The sequence below is a fragment of the Macaca nemestrina genome, chromosome 18 (genome assembly GCF_043159975.1).
Source record: "Macaca nemestrina isolate mMacNem1 chromosome 18, mMacNem.hap1, whole genome shotgun sequence".
Taxonomy (NCBI): Eukaryota; Metazoa; Chordata; class Mammalia; order Primates; family Cercopithecidae; genus Macaca; species Macaca nemestrina.
This window is the reverse complement of record NC_092142.1, coordinates 22,282,121-22,302,903: the sequence shown is the minus strand read 5'-3', so window position 1 is coordinate 22,302,903 and position 20,783 is coordinate 22,282,121. Positions and strand designations below refer to the sequence as shown.

The window sequence follows — 20,783 nt, the reverse complement described above, 5'->3', positions numbered from 1 at the left end:
ATCACCTAACCTTTTTGAGCCTCTCTTTCCTCTTCTCTAAAATGGGATTAATAACAGTACCAATCTTATATGATTGTTCTATGAAAGTATGTTGTATAGCCCTGGCACATACATAGTGCTCAGTAAATGGTATACATATATACATATATATATATATATATTTTTTTTTTTTTTTTGAGACGGAGTCTCACTCTGTTGCCCAGGCTGAAGTGCAATGGCACAATCTCAGCTCACTGCAACCTCTGCCTCCCGGATTCAAGCAATTCTCCTGCCTCAGCCTCCAAAGTAGCTGGGATTATAGGTGCCCACCACTACACCCGGCTGATTTTTTTGTATTTTCAGTAGGGGTTTCACCGTGTTAGTCAGGCAGGTCTCGAACTCCTGACCTCAGGTGATCCACCCGCCTTGGCCCCCCAAAGTGCTGGAATTACAGGCGTGAGCCACCGCGCCTGGCAGTACATATATATTTATCATTAGCGTTGTATTCCTAGCCACCCCTTGTGTGGACTCTGTTAAGAACCAAAGCCTGGAGAGGGGTATCTTCATTTTAGACTCACCTCCCCCCATCAGCCTTTCACCCAGCCAACACAGTGAGTGAGCACTGTCCCATGGCATCTACTTTATATTTCATGTATTTGATATTGCAAGTAGCTCTTCACTTGGAAACCTCCAAATATCGTTCCAACTCAAATCAGTGTTAACATGTCTGAGTCAAAGAGTATTAGTGTTGTCCAGGCGTGGTGGCTCACACCTTTAATTCCAGCACTTTGGGAGGCCAAGGTTGGCAGATCACCTGAGGTCAGGAGTTCGAGACCAGCCTGGCCAACATGGTGAAACCCTATCTCTACTAAAAATACAAAAATTAGCTGGACATGGCACATGCTTGTAGTCCCAGCTACTTGGGAGGCTGAGGCAGGAGGATCACTTGAACCTGGGAGGCAGAGGTTGCAGTGAGACAGGATCATACCACTGCACTCCAGCCTGGGCAACAAAGTGAGATTCTGTCATTAAGAAAAGTTATTAGTGGTTAAGACCATCAGCCAGGTGTGCACCTGGGGTGAGGGTCTTACTGATACTTTGCCTAGAGCACTGGTTTGGGGACACAGTATCCTCAGTGCATTTACTTGCATGAGCCCAGATAATTAACATCAGTTGCAGATATTTTAGGGCTGTTTATTTACTTCTTCCATCAGACTTATGATGAGGTCAGTTGCATGATTTTGCCCTGTTTTACATATGAGGAACCCAGGACATAGAGAGGTTAAGAAACTAGCCAAAGTTCACACAGTAAACAGTGGGCATCTTTTGAATGGGGCATTCAAGAGTGAATGTAGGCTGAGTGTGGTGGCTCACACCTGTAATCCCAGCACTTTGGGAGGCCGAGGCAGGTGGATCACCTGAGGTGAGGAGTTTAAGATCAGCCTGGCCAACATGGTGAAACCCCATTTCTACTAAAAAATACAAAAAAAAAAAAAGAGAGCCCGATGTGGTGGTGGGTGCCTGTAGTCCCAGCTACTCAGGAGGCTGAGACAGGAGAATCACTTGAACGGTGGAGGTTGCAGTGAGCCAAGATTGCACCATTACACTGCAGCCTGGGCAACAAGAGCAAAACTCCGTCTCAAAAAAAAATGCCACTTTCTATATATTTTAGAGGCTGGGTCTTGCCCTGTCACCCAGGTTGGAGTGCAATGGTGACATCTCAGTTCACTGCAGCCTCAAACTCCCAGGCTGAAGTGATCCTTCCCCCTCAGCCTCCGGAGTAGCTGTCTACAGGTGTGTACCACCATGCCAGGCTAAGTTTATTATTTTTAATATTTTTTTGTAGAGATGGCATCTCACTATTGTTGCCCAGGTTGGTCTCAAACTCCTGGCCTCAAGTGATCCTCCCTTCTCGGCCTCCCAAAGTTCTGGGATTAAGCGAGTCACTGCACCTGGCCAAAAGCTTCTCCAGGTCCAATAGGGCTGAGTGGCAGGTGACCTGGGAAGCCAAGGTTGCAGTGAGCGGAGATTGCACCACTGCACTGCAGCCTGGGCAACACAGTGAGGCTCCATCTCAAAAATAAATAAATAAAAATAAAATGTCAGCTACTATTTTGAAAACACTGAAAACGTGGCTGGGCATGGTGGCCCACACCTGTAATCCTGGCACTTTGGGAGGCCAAGCTAGGTGGATTGCTTGTTGCCCAGCCTGGGCAACATAGCAAGACCCTGTCTCTACAAAAAATTAAGACATTAGCTGAGCATGGTGATATGTGTCTGTGGGCCCAGCTACTTGGGAGGGTGAGGTGGGAAGACCACTTGTGCCTCGGAGGTCTAGGCTGTAGTGAGCCATGATTGTGGTACTGCACTCCAGTCTGGGCAACAGAGCAAGACTCTCAAACAAAAACAAAAGCAAAACCCCTAAAAACAAAGCATGTCTCCAAGTTGCTTGGGACTTTCAGGCTATTTGTGACCTTAGTCACATCCCTTTCTTTTTATAAATGTAAAGAGAATTCTACTTCTAGCTTGCGAAAGGGAGGGCTCATGGAACCTGATATGTCATTCTTCCAACTTCACCCTCTCCCCAGGGGAGAGACGGTTTGGGTGGGTTGGGGTGTTGACAGTAGGGCAGCCCCTTGATTTCTTCCGCAGGCTGCACCTCCAGCGGCTGGTGAACAATGAGAGCCAGAGGTGCCAGCTGGTGGAGAAGCTGCAGGCCCTTGTGGAGGAGGCCTTTGGGAGCCAACTGCAAAATAGGGATGTCCTCAACCCAATCTACATGGAGAGGATCCTCCTGCTGAGACAGGTGTGGTGTCAGGGGTCTGGGAGGCTGAGGGAGGGGCTACTGGGTGCTTCAATTCCTCCTCCCTTCCAGAGCCCTGTCGCTAGTGCATTCAATGACTGCCTCCTTCCCCAGGGTCACATTTGCCGCCTGCAGGACTTGGTGTCCCCAGTGTACTCTTATCTGTGGACTCGCCCTTCGGTGGGTCGAGCACAGCTGGACGCCATCTCGGAGGAGGTGGATGTGATTGCCAAGCGTGTGCTGGGGTGAGTACCCGCAGGCTGAGCTCAGGATTCCACACCTTCCTTCCCCCTCTCCCTCCCATGGCTCCCTTTCCTTCAAGGTTAGGCTGTTGGGCCCCCAGCACAACCTCATGGCCAGTGAAAATGTGACCCTTCACTGGCTTTCATTGGTGGGAGGGCTTACCTGGAGGACCGGGCTTTCCCTGTACATAGGCCTGTGTTCACTGCTTGCACCAACCTGGTTGCATCCCAGCTCTGCCATGTACTCACCAGATTATGTCACCTTGCTCAGGCGGCTTCACTTTGGCCAAGTTACTGTACCTATTTGAGCTTCCTTTTCCTTCTTGGTAAGAGAGAGATGATGCTAATTCTTACTGTTAACAGTAATAACTTTCAATTACAAATGCAACCAAAGCTGACTTAGGCAAGAGGGGAATGATTGCTTATGTAGCTGCAGATGCTAGAAGAAGGGCTGCTGGAGGCACAGCTTAATGCAGGAGTCAGTACTCCATTACCAAGATTCGCTTTCTCTCTCTGCCTTTCCCCTTCTGCCCCTCCTCCCCGATGCTGACCACTTTTCCTGCAGAGGCTCTGTATCAGGTAACTAGAGGGCAAGTTTCTCTACCGGACAAAAGAAATGACAGCACACGTCCCCTGTGGAATTATATTTCTTCCTTATGTAGCAATCTGCAGGAAGTGGCTCAGGGCTCATCCTCCCACCTCAGCCTCTTGAGAAGCTGGGACTACAGGCACAGGTCACCACGCCCAGCTAATTTTTTTACTTTTTGTAGAGACAAGGTCTTGCCATGTTGCCCAGGCTGGTCTCAAACTCCTAGGCTCAAGCGATCTTCACGCCTCAGCCTCGCAGAGTACTAGGATTACAGGCGTGAGCCATGTGCCTGGCCGGGGCCTATTAGTTCTAATTCACCAGGATTCAGTGTCATAACTGCCTTTCTCCACCATGAGGCTGGATTTCAGATTTGCTCTGGGACTCCCTCTCGAGTCAGGAAAGCTGATATCCAAATGTTCAGGAGCTGCCAGATCACTAGAAATCCCTTCTATTCCCATGCCAAGCTCTGGGCCAGCTCTAGCGAGTCTGGAATTGCCATTTTTCCTAGGCTGGGGCCTGTCATTCTTTCATCAGCTCCTCGGCAGCCTGCTTCCCTGCAGTGCCACTGGGGAGAGTGTCTGCTTTTTTCTCACATTATATTTTATGTCTTCAGTATTTCATCTCCTGGATTTTGTAAATAGCAGTACTCATGTGACCCAGTTAATAATTGTCTCAGTCCGTAGGGTTGCTATAGCAAAATAACATAGACTGACGGCTTCAACAACAGACATTTCTTTCTCACAGTCTAGAGGCTAGAAGTCCAGGGTCAAGGTGCTGCTGATTCGATGTCTGGTGAGGGCCTTCTTCCTGGGCCCTTCCCTTTTCTGGCCCTTTGCTGTGTCCTCACGTGGTGGAGGGATGGGGGACCTCTCTGGGGTGTCTTTTGTAAAGGCACTCATCTGTGCATGAGGGCTCTGCCCACATGACCTGATCACCTCCCAAAGCCCACACCTCTGAATACTGTCCCCTTGGGGGTTAAAATTTCAACATATGAATTTAGGGGAACACAAACACTCAGAACATAGAGATGATGCAGTAAGAATGATCACCCTTGTCTGAAATTGAAACTCATCTGCTTCAGTGCTGACAGTTAGTAAGGAAATCTGTCTGCACTGAAAGGCTGTTTCTTCAAATCACTTGTGAACCCAGTTCCCTGAGACAGTAGTGGTCCATACTGAGTTGACTTTGGAATGCAGTTGCCTGGACCATGTTTGAGCAGGCAGGGTCAGAATTGCCATCACAGATCATCTGCACCAGGAAGATGTCCAGCCTCAGTTCCTCTTCAGTGTCTCCGCTTTGGAATCTCCAGTAATAACTGAGGAGAGGCTGGGTGCTGTGGCTCATGCCTGTAATCCCAGTATTCTGGGAGGGTGAATGGGAGCATCACTTGAAGCCAGGAGTTTGAGACCAGCCTCGGCAACATAGCTTGACCCCATCTCTACAAAAAGTAAAAATAAAATTAGCCAGGTATGGTGGTGGGCGCCTGTGGTCCAAGCTGCTCAGGAGGCTGAGGTGGGAGGATCGTTTGAGCCCAGGAGTTTGAGGCTGCAGTGAGCTGTGATCGTACTACTGCATTCCAGCCTATGTGACAGAGCAAGATCCTTTCCCTTTAAAAAAAAAAAAAATTAATGTTTTTGAAAAATGAGAGGAACTGGGAAGTTGCAGTGAAATATACTCATCCCCAGCCTATTCCCATCTCTTGACTAAGAATCAGGGCCAGGGCAAATTTTTGCAAGTCCAGTTCTAACTGATTGGAGAATTTCTCCTGAAACTAAAGCTTTTGGGGAGAGCATCTTGCTCAGCTGGACTGCCAGGATGTGGGGGTTGGTTGCTGGCCCGTTGGAATCCTAGAGGCTTCAATTTGTGGAAGAACAGCCATAGCAAGTTGGTGGCAGGACCATTGCTGGAGCTGGGTGGGGACTTCTGATTTCTTCTCTTCTTGGCTACGTCTCCAAAGAAGTCTCCCTCTACCAATATTAAAGCTATATTTCAGATAATTTCCCAGAAATTATCCATTCTATGTCAAATCTATTCCTAAGTTTCTTTTTTGTCGTGCCTACAAGCAGACCTGTTTCTTTTAAGATCATTTTGTAATGTCTCAAAGCTCTTGAATGTACTTAACTAATTTCTTAAATTTTTAAATTCAAATACAAAATGTAATACTTGGCCAGGCATGGTGGCCCATGCCTATAATCCCAGCACTTTGGGGGACCAGGGTGGGTGGATCACCTGAGGTTAGGAGTTTGAGACCAGCCTGATCAACATGGTAAAACGCTGTCTCTACTAAAAATACAAAATAAGCCGGGCAGGGTGGCATGTGCCTGTAATCCCAGCTACTCAGGAGGCCAAGGCAGGAGAATCACTTGAACCCGGAAGGTGGAAGTTGCAGTGAGCTGAAATCGTGCCATTGTACTCCAGCCTGGGCAACAGAGTGAGACTCCATCTCAAAAAAAAAAAAAAAAAAGTACTATTTCTGAGTATTTATCATGTGTTCAGGCACTTGGTGCTTTATAACTCTTTTTAACTCTCTAGGATATCCCTGTGCAGGACAGATACTATTATTTATTTTTTTTTTTATTTTGAGACAAAGTCTCACTCTGTCGCCCAGGCTGGAGTGCAATGGTGCTATCTCGGCTCACTGCAACCTCCTCCTGGGTTCAAGCAATTCTCCTGCCTCAGCCTCCTGAGTAGCTGGGACTACAGGCGCCCACCACCACCCTTGACTAATATTTTTGTATTTTTAGTAGAAATGGGGTTTTACTATGTTGGCCAGGTTGGTCTCGAACTCCTGACCTCAAGTGATCTGCCCGCCTCAGCCTCCCAAAGTGCTGGGATTACAGGCGTGAGCCACTGTGCCAGCCTCAGATACTATTATTCTCCCCACTTTACAGATGAGAAAACTGAGGCATAAAGATTGAATGACACAGAGGTAGCAATGAGTAAAGCCTCTTATGGCACCTCTTACCTCCCTGCATTGTGACCACTGGCTTCTCTGTGTGTGGTCCCTTGGTAGTTTTTCCTTCCCGACCTGGATAAGGGAGAAAGTGGTCAATATCTTCCTCATCTCCCTCAAAACAGGCTTGAACATTGGTTGTGCTGCTTGTACTGTAGCTGATCAATAACCTTCTGAAGCCCTTCCTCCCACCCACTTGCCATTGGCCCATGCAGACCCTGTAAACTGGCCCTCTTCTTCTAGGCTTCTAGAAAGATCTGGTATGAGCTTAACTCAGGATATGCTGAGTGGAGAACTGAAGAAGCTATCAGAAGGTCTGGAAGGCACCAAGCACAGTAATGTGATGAAACTCCTCCGGGTGGCCCTCAGTGGACAGCAGGTGAGGCAGGGACACAGGTTGGATTGTTCCCTGGAGCCCCTCATTGATCCTTTGAACTTGTTTCCTGGCAGGCACTGAGCTCAATGTTCAAGGTACAAGGATGAAAGAAATATGATCACTCCCCTCTTTCAGTCAATCAACAGACACTATTGAGTACCTACTATGTGCAAGCATTGTGTTAGGTACAGTGGATACAGTATAGAATGAAACACACATTCATAATCTCTGCCTTCATGGGGTTTGCAGTTTATTGGGGATAACAGACCTAACAACAGCTTACTTAATATGGGAAAAACAGGCCAGGCATGGTGGCTCACACCTGTAATCCCAGCACTTTGGGAGGCCTAGGCAGGTGGATCATCTGAGGTCAGGAGTTTGAGACCAGCCTGGGCAACATGGTGAAACCTTGTCTCTACTAAAATTACAAAAAATTAGCTGGGTGTGGTGGTGTGCCTGTAATCCCAGCTACTTGGGAGGGTGAGGCACGAGAATTGCCTGAATCTGGGAGGCAGAGGTTGCAGTGAGCCAAGATCGTATCATTGTATTCCAGCCTGGGCGATAGAGTGAGACTCTATCTCAAAAAAAAGGCTGTGGTTGGGGGAGAAACAGGCTCCTAGGACCCATCCTTGTCCAGGGAAATAACACAAGCATGGATCCTCAGAACACAGGCAGCAGTGTGGGGGCTGGCCTGGGAATAATTTCTGCAGACTGAGGCTAAGCTTCAGTTCTTTAGGCAGTTTAAGGTAGTAAGGCAATATTTGCTCTTTTTGTTCTCAGCAAGGACCTCCTGTAGCTGAGATGATGTTGTCCTTGGGACCAAAGGAAGTGCGGGAACGGATCCAGAAGGTGGTTTCCAGCTAGGGAGAGGATGTGTCGGGCAATGGAGATCGCCCTGAGAACCTGTGAGCTTAGAAACAGCTTTCAGAGACCAGAAGGAGGACTGGGGCCTGTTGGGAAGTTTGCCGAAGGAACTAAGAGTGGAAACAATTTCTGGCTGCGCACAAGTGCATTTATGGATCCACTACCGGCCCGTCCTTGTCAGCTGGCTGGGGAAGCCCAACCCATCTAACCTCCTTGACTCTGGAAAGGCATTCTCTGGGTCTGGTTTCTCACACATTACACAGCAGAGGTTCGGAGTTAGTTCATAGAAAAGCTAACATCCCGGAACAATGCAGAAGCCCTGGGTTTCAGTTTGCTGGGGTCCCCATAACAAAATGCCACAGAACCAGGTGGTTTAAACAACGGGGATTTATTTTCTTATATTTCCGGAGGCTAGAGGTTCAAGATCAAGGTGGCAGGCCTGGTTTTTCCTGAAGGCCTCTTTTCTTGACTTGCAGACAGCTGTCTTCTCACTGTGTCCTTGTGCGGTCTTCCCTCCATGCATACACATCTCTGGTTTCATTCTGTGCCCAACGTTCCTCTTCTAAGAATACCAGTTGCACTGGATTTTAACTTTAACCAGCCTCATTTTAACTTAATCACTTCTTTAAATGCTCATTCTCCAAGTAAAGTCTCATTCTGAGGTGCTGGGGGTTTCTCAACGTAAGAATTTAGAGGGACACAATTCAGCCTATAGAAGCTGGGCAGTGGGACTCATGGGTCCCAGTTCTCAGGCCCCAAGGACTCAGAGCAGTAAAGGATATGTGACACAAGCAGGGCTGAACTGGATGCCAGCCAGCCTTTGGGGTTGTAAAAGGAGAAGTGACTCCACTGCCAAGGGTAAGCGCTCTTGTCTTATGCTACCCTTTATTCTTGAGCCTTGGGGCAGCCTGTGTCTCCCTTCCCTAAACGTCATATGTTCCGTTTTTCCAGTCTTCCAGACCTGGTCCTTGGACTGGAGATCTCCACCCTGCCTATTTTGTGGCTTTCTCTTCAAATCCACCTCTTCCTTCCTCCATGACTTATAAGTCGTCATCTCTGCTGGTTTCTGAAATGAGATATGCTTCTTGGGGTCTTCAGTGAAGAGGAGTAGCAAGTGAAAGGAGGATGGTGGCGGGGTAGACAAACCCCTACAAGGCTTCTAGGCTTCCCCTGCATGGTAGCCAGCCTCTAAGTTGGCCCCCAAGCATCCCTGCCTTTTTCTATTCACATCCTTGTGTGGTTCCCTCCCCCATTGAATAGGCCTGACTTGTGTAACCACTACACTATTGAAGAAATGGAGAGTTTGGCTTCTGAGGGTAAGTCGTGAAATACATCATGCCTTCTGTCTTGTTCTCTTTGATTGCTTACTTTGGGGGAAGTCAGCTTCCAGGTCATGAAAATACTTAAGCAGCCTTATGGGGTGCTCCACATGACAAGGGATCGAGCCTCCCACCAACAGCCATGGAAGTGCGCCATCTTGGAATCCGGTCCTCCAATTCCAGCCAAGCAGCCACATGACTGCAGTCCTGGCTGATCTCGTTTGTGACTCCGAGCCAGAACAACTCAGAGAAGCTGCCCTGGAATTTTCAGACACACATGAACTGTGAGATAGTGAATGTTTATTGTTTAAAGCTACTTGGTTTGGGGATAATTTGCGCTCCAGCAGTAGACAATTAATATATTTATTTTGTCCAGGGGAGTGGAAAGGTGATTACAGAGTTTGTTGAGCCCCATAGAGTCCTAGTCTTTGCTTAAAGAATATACCAGTTCTTTCTGATACAGAATCCATTAAGTTCGTTGGTTGCAAACAATAGAAACCAGCTCTGCCTCACTTATGTTTATTGGAGGCCATAAGAGAGCCACAGCATCTACGGAAAAGCCAAAAAACCAGGTCTTGGAATAGACAGGAATTGGCTACAGGAGTTAATGGCCATTCTTGTCTGAGTTCTTTGGTGGCAACACATGAACTACAACCGTTTTGCTGTTGTTAATTTCTCCGTGTTTTCCCCTCAGTTTTGGATAACTCTGCTCAAGGTTCAGATTCTGAGGAGCGAGTATCTGTTGGGGTAGCTGAGGTCTTGCTACCATTCCTTGGCCAGTAATAGGTAGTTTCACAGGGATTATATGCAACGGACGAAAAGTTGTTCCCAAGGAAAACTAGGGAGCTTTCTCCAGAAGATGTAATGGCAGAAACAACAAATAGCTGTTGACCACAGAAGGGGACAATAATAACAATATTTTAATTTATCGTGCACTTACATGAGCCTCACCCACTCCCAGGTGTCAGATAATGCTCATAAATGCCTTAATCCATCCTGAGATACTTTCTATCTCAGTCAATTTTTTTTATAACACTATGAGAGAAGCAGTATTTTTATTTTTCTGTTACAGATATGGAAACCGTGGCTCTGAAAAGTTAACTAAAGCTTCTGAGGCTATAGTACGAGGCAAAAACCAAGACTTAAACTCAGATCTGTGCAGATCCAGAGTCCAAGCTTAACCTGATCTACTGAGTTTTGTCAGAGCATGTGTTTCTAAGACATTAAGAATGGTTACAAGGAGCTCCTTGGCTCACAGTCAAGAGAGAGTTTTTAACAAAGTGAGTGGTCAAAATACTAAGTCGATTCTGGTATATCTACAATATGGATGAACCTCTAGGACTTCATGCTAAATGAAATGTTAGTCACAAAAGGACAAATACTTCCTAACGCTTTGTGAGGCAAAGGTGGCAGGCTTGTCAAAGGCCAGGAGTTTGAGACCAGCCTGGGCAACATAGTGAGATCCTGTCTCTACAAAAAACTTAAAACTTAGCCAGGTGAGGTGACATATGCCTGTAGTCCCAGCTACTTGGGAGACTAAGGTAGGAGGATCATGTGAACTGAGGAGTTAAGGCTGTCGTGAGCTATGAATGCACCACTGCACTCTAGCCTGGGCAACAGAGCAAGATCCTGTGTCTAAAAATGAATAGGCTGGGCACGGTGGCTCACGCCTGTAATCCCAGCACTTTGGGACGCCAAGGCAGACGGATCACAAGGTCAGGAGATGGAGACCATTGTGGCTAACATGGTGAAACCCCGTCTCTGCTAAAAAATACAAAAAATTAGCTGGGCATGGTGGCAGGTGTCTGTAGTCCCAGCTACTCGGGAGGCTGAGGCAGGAGAATGGCATGAACCCAGGAGGCGGAGCTTGCAGTGAGTGGAGATCGCACCACTGGACTCCAACCTGGGCGACAGAGTGAGACTCCATCTCAAAAAAAAAAATGAATAAAATAAAGTTAAAAGGATAGATACCATAAGATTCTACTTATTCAAAGTACTTAAAATAATCAAAATTATAGAGGCAGAAAGTAGAATGGTGGTTGTCAGACTTGGGGAGGCAGAAATGGGAAGTTACTGTTTAGGGTATAGAGTTTCAGTTTTACAAGATGAAAAGTTACGGGGGTGGATGGTGGTGATAATTGCACAACATTATAAAGATATGTAACGCCACTGAACTGTATACTTAAAAATGACTGAGATGGTAAATTTTATGTTTTTCTGTATTTTACCATAGTTTTTAAATAATACTAAATTAGAGCTGGGCATGGTGACTCACACCTATAATCCCAACATTTTGGGAGGCCAAGGCAGGTAGATCACTTGAGGCTGGGAGTTCAAGACCAGCCTGGCCAACATGGTAAAACCCTATCTCTACTAAAAGTACAAAAATTAGCCAGGTGTGGTGGCTCATACCTATAATCCCAGCTACTTGGGTGGCTGAGGCACAAGAATCTCTTGAACCCCCCAGAAGGGGAGGTTGCAACGAGCCAAGATCACACCATTGTACTCCAGCCTGGAGAACAGAGCGACACTCTGTCTCAAAAAAAAAAAAAATTAATAAAAAAGCGAAAATAATAAAGCTGCTGCTACTTCTTCCTCATGTGGAGTGTGCTGTGCTATGTTGAAAGCAGCTCCAGGCGTCTTGTCTTCTGTTTGGGGGTTTTGCTCAGGATCAGTAAGACTAGTTTATTGTTTTGTTTTGTTTTGTTTTGTTTTTTTAAGAGAGAGGATGTTGCTCTCTTGTCCAGACTGGAATGCAGTGGCACAATTATAGCTCACTGCAGCTCTAACTCCTGGGCTCAAGAGATCCTCCCATCTCAGCTTTCTGAGTAGCTGAAATCACAGGTGTATGCTACCACACCTGGCTAAGTAAAAGTGTTTGAAGGAATTTCATACATTTTAAATAACCTCAAGCCCATCCCCGGTGTTTTGAGAGTATACTGCAGCGGTGAAGGGCACAGAGGCTGTCTAGATTCAGAAACATTCTGCCCCTTATTCACGTGTGACTTTCTGTACCTCAGTTTCCTTGTTTGCAAAATAGGGATAAGAATTGTACCTGTCTCAAAGAGTTGTAAGGATTGGAATAGATAATATATATGAAGTTCTTTTTTTTTTTTTTTTTTTTTTTTGAGACAGAGTTTCACTCCTGTTGCTCAGGCTGGCATGCAATGGCACGATCTCGGCTCACTGCAACCTCCGCCTCCCAGGTTCAAGTGATTCTCCTGCCTCAGCCTTCCAGGTAGCTGGGATTACAGGCATGTGCCATGTGCTGCCATAGCCAGCTAATTTTGTATTTTTAGTAGAGACGGGGTTTCTCCATGTTGGTCAGGCTGGTCTCGAACTCCCGACCTCAGGTGATCTTCCCGCCTCAGTCTCCCAAAGTGCTGGGATTGAGCCACGATGCCTGGCATGAGCCACGATGCCTGGCAACATATATGAAGTTCTTAGAACATTGCATGGCATTTAATAAATGTTAGGTATCACTATCACCATTATTTTCATCCTTAGAAACAGTGATCTTGGTGGCAATGCGTATAAACACACTCAGACGAACTGAAACCATGAAAGGAATTTACTGGAAGAATTAGGACTCTCACAGATATAAAGGGCAGGACTTCCAACTGGACCTCACAAGAGAATGGAATCTGTACCTAGAAACCTGTTGGGACCAAAGGCAGCCACTCGGCCCTCTGAGATGGCACATTTTCTAACATTCACCCCTCTTTGTGTGTCTGCTCTTCCTCTGAGATGGCACAATTTCTGACATTCACCCCTCTGTGTGTGTCTGCTCCCCTTGTTTTCCCTCTGCAGGCTGCCTCTCTCTTTATCTCTGCACTTGGCCAACAAATGCCCCAGCCCTGAAGCTAAATCATCTCTCTTCTCCTACACCACCAATTAAATAACCAGTATTCCACATACAAACTCGCAGGGGAGTATCTGATTGGCCTAGCCTGGGTCAGGTGTCTACCCCTGGTCCAATCAGCTATGGTCAGTGGGAGTCATATTCTATGATCATGGCTGCAGGGGACTCGCTTTAGTGAGTGGGAAACCAGTTCCTTGCTCTGAGCATGTTCTTTTTCAGTGTTGTTTAGAGAGTATCCTTTCCAGGGCTGGGCATGGTGGCTCACGCATGTAATCCCAGCACATGGGGAGGCCGAGGCCGGTGGATCACTTGAGCCCAGGAATTCGAGACCAACCTAGAAAACATGGTGAAACCCTGTTTCTACAAAAAAAAAAAAAAAAAAAAAAAAAAAAATTAGTGGTGTGTAGTGATGCACACCTGTAATCCCAGCTACTGGAGTGGCTGAGGTGGGAGGATCACCTGAGCCCAGGGAGGTGGAGGCTGCAGTGAGCCAGAATAGTGCCATTGTACTCCAGGCAGGGTGACAGAGCAAGACTGTCTCAACAAAAGAAAAAAAAAAAGTGTCCTTTCCCCTTTCCAGAAAATTACATATTTATAGCCAAATTTGGAATTCCATTCATACTGCCTTTATCCTACTTTATTTTTGCCCTCATAGTACTCTTTACTATATGAAATTACATATTGTATTTGTATGTATTTACTCTCTATCTTACTCAAAAGAATATGAGATTATGGCAGTAAGGAAGTCAGTCTTTTAGTATAACCATAGCACCTGGCACGTTGCCAGATACATAGTAAGGGTCAAGATCTCATGAGGAAAAAAATGTTAGAGGACTATATTAGTAAGATGAGTTTCTTCAGAAGTGGCACTCATCAGCTGGTCTAACTGCCAGACTCTTAACAGTTACCAGTATCACTTCCATCTAAGTGGGGAAATCTTTCCTCTTTCGCAAGATTTGCCGTTATAATTAGCAGTCCAGTCTGTGGCCTGTAATTTGCATTGAATCCAGCTATCTGGGAGAGACTACCTTTGACAAAGCTTGGAAGTGAAGGATGGGGACAGATGACGGACAGATGACGGATATATGTTTAGTGGGGACTAAAATTAGAAGTTGTTGGCTGGGTGTGGTGCCTCACTCCTGTAATCCCAGCACTTTGGGAGGCCGATGGGGGAGGATCGCTTGAGCACAGGAGTTTGAGACCAGCCTAGGCAACATGGTGAAACCCCCCCATCTCTACAAAAAAATACAGAAATTAGCTGAGCATTGTGAGCACTTGTGGTCCCAGCTACTTGAGAGGCTGAGGCGGGCGGATAGCTGGGCCTTTACAGACTAAGTGACCTTTGAACTGGGTTCTGAGGGATGAGTAGGAGTTTCCCAGGTAGATGGGGGTTGGAAGGATATTCCAAGGAAAGGGATGAAAAATAACGCTTCACAAAGTTGGTCAGGACTGGACCAAGGGTAGGAGTCGGGAGAGAGGTAGAAGTGGCTGCTGAGAAACCAGGCAGATGTGAGATCCAAATGGCTCTTCTTTGACTGGTTAAAGGTATAAGTGTTTCATCCCATGCAAATAATAAAACCCAGATTCAATAGAAAAAAATTGGCTGGGCATGGTGGCATGTGTCTATATTCTCACCTACTAGGGAGGCTGAGGCGGGAGGATCACTTGAGCCCAGGAAGTCAAGACTGCAGTGAGCTGTGATTGCACCACTGCACTCCAGCCTGGGCAACAGAGCAATAAATCTTAAATAAGATTTGTTATCCTACTTAGCAGGAAGTTCATGGGTAAGGCAGGCTGCAGGGTTGGTTAATTACACATGTGGTGACATAAGTGAGGGCCCAGGGTCCTTCTCTCTCTCCGCCCTCCTGGCCACAGCATCTGCAGCAGCCACAGTTGGCTGCCTGCAGCAGTCAGGCCTGTTCACTTCCTCCTTCATGTCGGCTGGGGAGAGGGTGGCTTTCTATGGCTCTCTCCCAACAGCAAGGAAACTCCTAAGTACCCTCCCTCTACTCAACTTCCAAATTTTTAGCCATCCCTGCTGGGGAAGTGAGGGTCTCCATAAATCAGTCAGACCCAGAGCTGGAGATGAAGGAGGTCTGTGTGTCCCTGAGGTGCATGGCTGGGTGGGGAGTGGTGGATACCTCGGCAAAGTTGGGGTTCAGTTAATGAAGGCAAGGAGTTGGGTCTTCATAAGGTGGGAGGTGCAGAGTCATTGAAATGTTTTAGCCATTGAAGTGTTTAGCCATTGAATGAGCAGATTTGTGGTTTTTGAAAGGTCATTCTGGCATATATGCTGAAGAGAGACTTAAGCAGGAGCAGATGGAAGCAAGGAGCCGTGGTAGGAGAAGATTGGAAAATGAGGCACAGAAAAGGGCTCTTTTCACTATAAAGCCATGTTCTCTCATCACAGCCTCTAAGGGCCTATGTTAGGGTTCTCCAGAGAAACAGAACCAACAGGATATGTATCTAGGAAGAGAGATTTATTATTAGGTAGTGCCTCATCAAATTATAGAAGCTGAAAAGGCCGAGTGTGGTGGCTCATGCCTGTAATCCCAGCACTTTGGGAAGCCGAGGCAAGAGGATTGCTTGAACCCAGGAGTTCGAGACCAGTCTGGGCAACATAGTAAGACCCCATCTTTATAAAAAAATAGAAAATAAAAATTGGCTGGGCATGGTGGCGTGTGCCTATAGTCCTACCTATTAGGGAGGCTGAGGTGGGAGGATCACTTGAGCCCAGGAAGTCGAGGCTGTAGTGGGCTGTGATTGTACCACTGCACTCCAGCCTGGGCAACAGAGCAAGACCGTGTCTCAAAAAAAAAAAAAAAAAAAAATAGGTCGGTGATGATGGCTTATGCCTGTAATTGTAATCCCAGCACTGTGGGAGGCTGAGGTGGGAGGGCTGCTTGAGCCCAGGGGTGCAAGACCAGCCTGGGCAACATGGGGGGCCACATCTCTACAAAAAATTTAGAAAGTAGCTGGGCATGGTGACACATACCTATAGACCTGGCTACTTGGGAGGCTGAGGAGGGAGGATACTTGAACCCAGGAGTTGGAGGCTGCAAGTGACCTATCATGGTGCCACTGCACTCCAGCATGGGCAACAGAGCTAGACTCTGTCTCTAGAAAAAATAAAAATTGAGAAGCTGAAAAGTCATCTGATCTGCTTGTGCAACCTGGAGACCCAGGAAAGCCAGTGGTGTAGTTGAAGGGCCTGAAAGCTAGAGAGCCAGTGGTGTAGATTCTAATCAAAACCTGAAGACCTAAAATTCAGGAGTGCCAAGGACAGAAGATTGGTATTTCAGCTTAAGCTGTGTGTTAATGTGTCATTGTGTTGCTGTAAAGAAATATCGGAGACTGGGTAATTTATTTTTGTTCAATTTTTATTTATTTTTTTTTTTTGCAGGCTGGAGAGCAGTGGTGCAATCTCAGCTCACTGAAGTCTCCACCTCCTGGGTTCAAGCGATTCTCTGGTCTCAGCCTCCTGAGTAGCTGGGATTACAGGCACACACCACCACGCTCGGCTAATTTTTGTATTTTTAGTAGAGAAGGGGTTTCGTCATGTTGGCCAGGCTGATCTTGAACTCCTGACCTCAGATAATCCATCTGCCTTGGCCTCCCAAAGTGCTGGGATTACAGTCATGAGCCACCATGCCCGGCCTTTTAATTTCTTTTTTCTTTTTTTTTTTTTGTAGAGATGGGCGTCATTATGTTGCCTAGGTTGATCTTGAACTCCTGGGCTCAAGCAATCTTCCTATCTCACCCTCCCAAGTAGCTGAGACTATAGGCATTTGCACCACCACACCCAGCTGATGCATATTTTTATATATATTATCTCTCTTAGATTAAGAAAAAAACCCCATGAAGTAGGCACTTACCCTTATTTCTTAGATGAAAACAACATAGTTCTAATTACAATGCCTGCACACCCAACCACTACATTAAACTCCTCAACCACTTCCTACCCGCTTAGCCTTTATCGTTTCTGTTGTGGTCTCCAGACCATCAGCATCAATGTCAGCTGGAGATTTATTACAAATTCTGGGGCCTCATCCCAGACCTGCTAGATCTGAAACTGTGCGGTGGGGCCCTGCAATTTGCAACAAATCCTTCAGGTGATTCTGACACATGCCAGTTTGAAAACCATTGATGTAGATGTGGGACATCTATACCTTACACCTTTCCTCACCTCTCCGAAGGGTCATGGCCAACACTCCTATAACAAAAGATGGGTTAAGACCAGGTATGGTGGCTCACGCCTGTAATCCCAGCACTTTGGGAGGATTGCTTGAGCCCAGGAGTTGAGACCAGCCTGGGCAATATGGTGAGACCTTATCTCTACAAAACTAAATAAATTAGCTGGGAGTGGTGGCATGTGCGCCTGTCGTCCCAGCTACTCTCTGAGGACTGAGGTTGGGAAGATCATTTGAGCCTGGGAGGTCAAGGCTGCAGTGAGCTCTGGTGGTGCCACGGAACTCCAGCCTGGTTGACAGCAAGACACTGTCTCAAAAAAAAAAAAAAAGGGCTAACAAGAGAAAAGCATAACAGATTTATTTAATTAAAATTTTGCAGGCTGGGCACAGTGGCTTTACGCCTGTAATCCCAGTATTTTGGAAGGCTGAGGTGGGCAGACCATTTGAGGTCAGGAGTTCAAGACCAGCCTGGCCAACATGGTGAAATCCCATGTCTACAAAAAAATTACAGAATTAGCCAGGCATGGTGGCGGTTGCCTGTAATCCCAGCTACTCGGGAGACTGAGGCAGGAGAATCAATTGAATCTGGGAGGCAAAGGTTACAGTGAGCCAAGATCAAGCCATTAGCACTCCAGCCTGGGTGACAGAGTAAGACTTCGTCAAAAAAAAAAAAAAAAAAAAGTTTTATGTTGACATGGGAGCTTTCAGAAATAAAGACTGAGGGAAGGCTGTCTACTTTTATGCTTAGGTTTGATGACCAACAGCCAGGTAGAAACAGGATTGAACAAAAGGGTATGATTGATCTATTGGTAATAGACTTTGGTGGGAGGACCCAGCAAGGTCTGTCGAAATTCTTCTTGGCTTACCTGTATATCATTCCTTCCTCCTAGGTATAGGGCAGGAATAAGGGGGCATTACCACCTATTATCAGACAAAGTAACTCAGATAATTTATTTTTTTTCTTTTTTTTGAGACAGTCTCACTCCGTGCCCAGGCTGAAGTGCAGTGGTGTTATCTTGGTTCACTGCAACCTCCACCTCCCAGGCTCAAGTGGTCCTCCTGCCTCAGCCTCCTGAGTAGCTGGGACTACAAGTACACACCAGCACACCCAGCTAATTTTTGTATTTTTTTGTAGAGATGGGGTTTCACCGTGTTGCCCAGGCTGGTCTTCAACACCTGGACCCAAGTGGTCTGCCTGCCTCGGCCTCCCAAAGTGCTGGGATTACAGTTGTGAGCCACCGTGCCCAACTGAAAATTTATTTATGGCCAACTCTTAAACAGAAATAGGGGAAGGTTGGAGTAATATGTCTAGGTTTTATGGCTGGCTTTAGGGGAGGGGGTTTGAGTTTCCCTGACCCATCTTAGGAAAGAGGAATTGGAGTTTCTGTGGCTTGACTTGGAAGAAGAAAGATGGGCAGGAGGTCAGAGAGCCTTTGCTCTAAGGCTGCTTCTGAGGCTTTCCAGTCTCTTTGAGTTCAACGTACTTGCTATGCCAAAACACCATGCTCTGGGATATGGTTTTCTGAGCTCCAGCAATGTAAAAATGTTAAAGGATTGCAGGTGCTTACAATAAGTAAAGTTTCAAGAGTTGAAGGATGGTCCTTGGCAAACTCTAGAGCTCATGCCCCCTCTAACATATGTAGACTCTAGTCATGTCCAGGTTTTTGTTGCAGTGTAGAAAGCCGGGTTCAGTGTTGCCAGATGTTTAGAATCTTCAAGAGATGAATATGTGTTAAAGATTTTATTTAGGCCAGATGCAGTGGCTCATACCTGTAATTCCAACACTATGGGAGGCCAAGGTGGGCGGATCACCTGAGGTCAGGAGTTCGAGACCAGCCTGGCTAACATGGTGAAACCCTGTCTCTACTAATACAAAAATTATCCAGGTGTGGTGGCGGGCACCTGTATTCCCGGCTGCTCGGGAGGCTGAGGCAGGAGGATCGCTTGAACCCAGGAGGCAGAGGTTGCAGTGAACCGAGATTGCACCATTGCACTCCAGCCTGGGCAACAGAGCAAGACTCCGTCTCAAAAAAAAAAAAAAAAAGAAAGAAAGAAAGATTTTCTTTAACTCCTTAATGAGGAAACTGGTGAGATGTTCAAACCAGTCAAAAGAATGGATGCATTCTTTCATATAGATCAGGAATGTTGAAATGGATGTGCAAGTGGGGGCAGAACTGGTTTTTCCACAGGAATAAGTTTGTGTGTTCCCAGGACAGTATTCATCTGCATGTGTGTGGACAAGAATCATCGCCCATTGCTATTCACTTACCTACAAGGAAGAATTTTTGCTTCTGTATGGCATATGTACCTGAGAATGATCCTATGGTCTAAGAAGAATGTGTATTCTGAGTTCCAAGCCACGGAATCACAGAGTGGCCAGCCTGGAGGTTCAGTGTTTTTTTTGAGATGGAGTCTAGCTCTGTTGCCCAGGCTGGAGTGCAGTGGCACGATCTCGGCTCACTGCAAGCTCTGCCTCCCAGGTTCATGCCATTCTCCTCCCTCAGCCTCCCAAGCAGCTGGGACTGCAGGCGCCAGCCACCATGCTCGGCTAATTTTTTTGCATTTTTGGTAGAGACAGGGTTTCGCCGTGTTAGCCAGGATGGTCTCGATCTCCTGACCTCGTGATCCGCCCACCTTGGCCTCCCAAAGTGCTGGGATTACAGGCGTGAGCCACTGCGCCCGGCTGGTTCACTCTTTGTGAGGAACATCTGAACCCTTGGCCCCATCCTGTGGTACGCAGGCCATACGGGGGATCAAGGCCCTTTGTTTGGGGTTAAATTGAGGTTGCCAGATGGAGGTTGCTAAGGGAAGGGTGCCATTTGAAAATACTATATAAACTGATGCTTTTTACAAATGGTAGTGGTCCTCCTGTCCAGCCCACTACCACTAGACTGCCCCGTAAGTCCCCTCAGTAAACCTGCCTCATTCAGTGACTCTGGGTCTCTTCCGCCTCTCAAACATGGTGCCATCCCTACTGAAGTTAATAGGGGTGCGGCACAACAGCTTCAATGGAAAATTATGCGTTGTCTAGACAGCACAACCTTCCAGGTTCCAGCCTTTGTCTTTGAGAAGTCTTATATAACTCTGTTAAGTTGTAGACACCTGATAGCAACTCAAAATAATTCTTGCCTATAAATAGGTAAATTAATTCTGCCCACTGGAGGGACAGCTCTCACGCCGATGGAACAACCAGTTTTGTGTCCATTTGCACACTCATTTTACATTCCTTTTTTTCCAGATAAATTTGCCCTTCTTTGACTTCACTTTTGGATTGATTATAACATCTGCTTGGTTCACTCGTAATTAAATAAAATGTTTAACATGTGTTCATTTCATAATTATGAGAATCATGACATACGTTTTTGGGAAAATTATCTTTTAATAAAATAAGCAAGTAAATAATATATCGATGGTGTACTGTGTGATGCAGAAAATGAAGCAGAGTGTTGAGGAATGCAGGACATGTTATTTTAGAAGTGTTCCAAGAAACCAGGGAGGCGGAGGTTGCAGTGAGCTGAGATAGCGCCACTGTACTCCAGCCTGGGCGACAGAGCGAGACTCCATCAAAAAAAAGTGTTCCGGGAAAACCCTTCTGTGAATAAAAAT

At 46.5% G+C, this 20,783-nt stretch overlaps 1 protein-coding gene across 4 annotated transcripts in view; it reads left to right on the top strand.

Annotated features, from left to right (window-relative positions):
- LOC105485020 (glutamyl-tRNA synthetase 2, mitochondrial) overlaps positions 1–20,507 on the top strand; it is a 46,030-nt gene extending 25,523 nt beyond the window's left edge. For 2 of the 4 annotated variants that reach the window (XM_011747176.3, XM_071084240.1), the window contains 4 exons: positions 2,632–2,785; positions 2,897–3,027; positions 6,810–6,945; positions 7,723–20,507. In XM_011747176.3, coding sequence (XP_011745478.2) covers positions 2,632–2,785; positions 2,897–3,027; positions 6,810–6,945; positions 7,723–7,806 — 505 coding nt within the window. In that variant the 3' untranslated portion in view covers positions 7,807–20,507. The remainder of the gene's footprint in view (positions 1–2,631; positions 2,786–2,896; positions 3,028–6,809; positions 6,946–7,722) is intronic. The other 2 variants (XR_011616351.1, XM_011747177.3) reach the window with 2 other exon arrangements.
- Positions 20,508–20,783: the final 276 nt, after the last annotated feature.